Source organism: Macrobrachium nipponense, chromosome 3 (genome assembly GCF_015104395.2).
Source record: "Macrobrachium nipponense isolate FS-2020 chromosome 3, ASM1510439v2, whole genome shotgun sequence".
Classification (NCBI taxonomy): Eukaryota; Metazoa; Arthropoda; class Malacostraca; order Decapoda; family Palaemonidae; genus Macrobrachium; species Macrobrachium nipponense.
The window spans coordinates 4,947,643-4,952,642 of NC_087202.1; the positions used below are offsets into that span (position 1 = coordinate 4,947,643).

Genomic DNA, 5,000 nt, shown 5'->3' on the forward strand with positions numbered 1-5,000 from the left:
ATGAGACTCACAATTTTTCTGGTCTATCAGAGTCATCCAATTCGACTGGGTGGATTTTGTAGTGTGGGGTTCCGAGTTGTATCCTGTCTCCTCAGGAGTCCATCACTTTTCTCACTAAGTGCGCTGTTTCCAGGAGCACACTCTTCCACATGAGTCCTGGAGCTACTTCGGCATTTAGTTTTTTCAGGTTCCTTTTCAGGGATCTGGGGATCGTGTCTCCAAGTGTTCCTATGATTATGGGTACAATTTCCACTGGCATATTCCATATGCTTCTTATTTCTATTTTCAGGCTTGATACCTATGTTTTTTTTCTCTCTCTCTTTCTCTTCTACTCTGGTGTCACATGGTATTGCGACATCAATGAGTGACACTTTCTTGATTTTGTTAATCAGCGTCACGTCTGGTCTATTGCCACATATCATCCTATCTGTTCTGATACCATAGAGGATCTTTGCCTTATCGTTTTTTATTATTGTTGTTGTTATTATAATTTATTTTATTTTATTTATTTATTTATTTTTTTGCTCTATCACAGTCCTCCAATTCGACTGGGTGGTATTTATAGTGTGGGGTTCCGGGTTGCATCCTGCCTCCTTAGGAGTCCTTCACTCTTCTTACTATGTGCGCCGTTTCTAGGATCACACTCTTCTGCATGAGTCCTGGAGCTACTTCAGCCCCTAGGTTTTTATTATTATTATTATCATTCAGAAGATGAATCCTATCCATATGGAACAAGCCCACCAAAGTGGCCACTGACTTGAAATTCAAGCCTCAAAAGAATATTAAGGTGTTCATTAGGAAGAAGTAAGAGGAGGTAAAGGGAAATACAGAAAGAAGAGATCCAACATGTTAAAAAAAATAATTAATAAATTAACTAATAGATAAAAACGTAATCAAATGCAAGGAGAATAGTATTAGGGTAGTAATGCATTGCACCTTCGCTTCAACCTTTGATATTCCAGTTGCACGCCCTTCGATCTAAAAATGTTGCAGCACATAACCTTAAGTCATCATTTCCAGTCCAGGTTCCAGGTCTGGAATAGAAGCGAAAGCTCTCTCTGCCATGACAGCTGAGTTGCAGGTGAAGTGATTTAGGCTGTCACGTGTTGGGCCACGAGTAACACGTTGTTGTCACGTTCACTTCACGTTAGGGATAACTTGACAACACAAACAATGTATTTTACGGTATGATTTAGTTGATCTCTATTTTTAAAAGGTACGTCTTCTTAGAAGTGAAGATTCTCTCCGTTCAGCTCACGTTAAATCTCTCTCTCTCTCTCTCTCTCTCTCTCTCTCTCTCTCTCTCTCTCTCTCTCTCTCCTAGAGTCCCAAGTCTTATTAGCAACCGAGACCCAATTTTATTTCGTTTTATCATGAATTTTAATTTTACACCAAATGTCGTCTATCTCTCCATATCCTTGATAGATCTGCCTGAGCCTCTCTTTTCCACATGTTTCTGTGTGTGTGTGTGTGTCCCTTTTTGCTTTCGGTCTGTCTGTCTGTCTTTATGTCTGTCTGTCTATCTATCTATCTATCTCGTTCTCCCTCCCTCAAATTTCTTTATGTGTACTAACACGCGATCACGGGATACTTCATAGTCCGTCTTGGCAGTCATACATATGGGGAACAATCAAAGGAACAAACCATCCCCACCTGCAAGTGTGTCTCCCTCCCCCCCACCCCCGGCTAAAAGTGACACACACCTGTACACCTGTCCGGAGCATCTATCGCAACCATGTTGGTTTTCAACCTTGAAAGGTCCTTGAGTTGACAGAACTCCGACTAAAAAATATGTCTTCTATTTCGGTGTTGTACAAATAAAGGTGTTTATAATAAGTACATAATCACGATACGTGCAAATAGTAAATAATCATGATATGTGCAAATATCCCATATGAAGGATATGGGATATGCCACTGGAAATTGTATCCATAATCATAGGGACACTAGGAGGCACGATCCCTGCAAAGGAATCTGGAAAAACTAGATGCCGAAGTAGCTCCAGGACTCATGCAGAAGAGTGTGCTCCTAGAAACAGCGCACATAGTGAGAAATGTGATGGACTCTTAAGGAGGCAGGATGCAACCCGGAACCCCACACTATGAGAAGCAATTGTAATAATACTTTTAAAGTCACGAACAGAAGTAAGAAAGTAAACAAGATTAGAATTGACGTATTACCCAGCATCAGTTTCAGCTAAGATTAGGGTTTTTGATCTGTCAGTTACTGAAACTGAAACCAGTATGCATTACGCGACGTTCTTTACAGCGTCCTCCATCTGACTTTCCACTTTCTCCTGACAATTGTGTTGTTGTTGTGCAGCTGCTCTGAGGTTTTCTCCTGAAACATCTGGACTTAGGCCTGAATTTTACGTTCGAGTTCCTTCAAACTTATATGTTTCGCTATTTCGAAATGCTTTAAACCTTACTTTGGGGTCTAAGATAAACGTAGTATTTCCTTTTTTCATGCCGGCCTCCAAATACAAAGAGCACCTCAGTAGCGTGATCGGTATGGTCTCGACCTGCCACCTCGGTGGCCGTGAGTTCGATTCTCGGGCATTCCACTGAGGTGTGAGAGATGTGTATTTCTGGAGATGGAAGTTCACCCTCGACGTGGTTCGGAAGTCACATAAAGCCAGTGGTCCCGTTGCTGAATAACCATGCTGGTTCCATGCAACGTAAAAACACCATAATAAATAAATTAATAAATAAATACAAAGAAGGCATTTCTCCTTATAAGTATACCGACAGCTTTAGTCGCCTACGTGGTCCGTCGTGATTGTCGGTGTGTTGACACTGCCTGCAAAGATAAAGATAAAGAAAGAATGACGCCATCCGCTTAGTGTTCAAACACCTGTTCGAACATATTCCAGCTCCTTTATCATCCAGAAACACCTGTCGCGCATTTGTTCCGAGATTTCGACAGCTGTAAACACCAGCGAGTCTTCAAATAGATGCTAACACGAAAGAAAAGTTTCACGACAACTTTGACCTTTTGTCTTTGAAATCTAAGACACCTGTGGGCTTAAATAAATGCTCGATTGAATTAACATGAAAATGAAACTAGACTTGATTCATATGTGTATATAACAACCTTCTCAGGTAGTTTGGACATTCAGCTTTTCATTATTCCAATTCATCTTTTTGTTTAGTTTTTCTATTAATACATTTCTTCTAGTATATTTTTGTTACTACAGAATTTATTTTTTGGTTACTATATGGCTTAAGTTTCGCTTCCTACAGGCTTTTAATATTGGTTGTTACATGGTTTATATTTTGGTTGCGACATTTTTTATATTTTGGTTGCGACGCGGTTTATATTTGGGTTACTACGAGGTTTATATTTTGGTTCTAACATGGTTTATATTTGGGTTGCTGTGGGGTTTATATTATGGTTGCTATGGGGTTTATATTTTGGTTGCTGTGGGGATTTATTTTGGTTGCTATGAGGTTTATATTTTGGTAGCTATGGGGTTTATATTTTGGTTGCTATGGGGTTTATATTTTGGTTGCTGTGGGGATTATATTTTGGTTGCTATGGGGTTTATATTTTGGTAGCTATGGGGTTTATATTTTGGTTGCTATGGGGTTTATATTTTGGTTGCTGTGGGGATTATATTTTGGTTGCTATGGGATTTATATTTTGGTAGCTGTGGGGTTTATATTTTGGTTGCTATGGGGTTTATATTTTGGTTGCAAAGGGGTTATATTTGGGTTGCTACATTGTTTATATTTGGGCTGCTACATGGTTTATATTTTGGTTGCCACATAGTTTATATTTTGGTCGCTACGGGGTTTATATTTTGGTTGCCACGGGTTTATATTTTGGCTGGTACGAGGTTATATTTTAGTTGCGACGTGGTTTATAACTTGGTTGCTATACAGTTTTCATTTTGGTTGCTACGGGATTATATTTGTGTTACTACGAGGTTTATATTTTGGTTGCTAAATGGTTTATATTTGGGTTACTACGAAGTTTATATTTTGGTTGCTATGGGGTTTATATTTTTGTTGCTATGGGGTTTTATTTTTCTTGCTGTGGGGTTTATATTTGGGTTACTACGATGTTTATATTTTGGTTGCTACAGATTTATATTTCGGTTGCTACAAGGTTTATATTTTTGTTGCTACAGATTTATATTTTGGATACTACGGGGTTTATGTTTTAGTTGCTACAAGGTTTATTTTGTGGTTGATAGAGGTTTTATTTCGGTTGCTACGGGGTTTATATTTTGGTTGCTACATGTTTTGTATTTTGGTTGTTACAAGGTTTATATTTTGGTTGCTACAGGGTTTACTTTATATTTCGACGGCCACAAGGTTTATATTTTGGTTGCAACGTGAAAATATTTAGGCCCTGTTTTCACCATTGTTTTGCATATATAGATCCCCTCCAATTTTCAGCGTGTGATATCTGTTATTATTGCCTCTCTCTCCAAAATCAGAGGAATAAACTCGCTCCATTAACTGGACCTAAATTTCCCTTCCAGGCGATGCCATGGGTTCCAGAAACGGAAAAAAGAAGAGCGTCACTGACCAATTCTGAATCCAGGCGCAGAAGTAACTCCTAATGCCTGAAGATACGTTGGAGATGATGGCTGGGAGGGAAGCTAAGTTATTGAATGCAAGGAGAACAGGTTTGCCGAGGAATCTGAGTACCGCTAGATTAAAGGTGTTTTTGTTTCCTTTGTAGACAAGGTTGATGATTAACTTCTGCCCCTAATGGTTTAGTATCTAGCTTTCGACGTGTAATAAGTGGAAAATGGAAAATATTGTCTTAAGCAAGTAACCTCTATAAATTCTTATGTAATTGCTTAACTGAGAAAGTCGAAGAATTTGAAATGATTCAGCCTTATATATTTTATACAATCAAATTTGTACTTAGTTATTGATATTGATATTTTTTAGCTTATAGAAGAATAGATATTCTTCTTAAGATTGATATTGTCTCGTGGACTGAAGTTGTGCATGCTGCTTTGCTTAATCTTGCTTGCGTTGCTT

At 38.6% G+C, this 5,000-nt stretch overlaps 1 protein-coding gene across 1 annotated transcript in view; it reads left to right on the forward strand.

Moving 5' to 3' along the window:
• LOC135222122 (alpha-2-macroglobulin-like) overlaps window positions 1-5,000 on the forward strand; it is a 149,352-nt gene that overhangs the window by 118,361 nt on the left and 25,991 nt on the right. Inside the window, exon 2 of the mRNA XM_064260291.1 lies at window positions 4,490-4,636. Coding sequence (XP_064116361.1) covers window positions 4,570-4,636 — 67 coding nt within the window. The 5' untranslated portion in view covers window positions 4,490-4,569. The remainder of the gene's footprint in view (window positions 1-4,489; window positions 4,637-5,000) is intronic.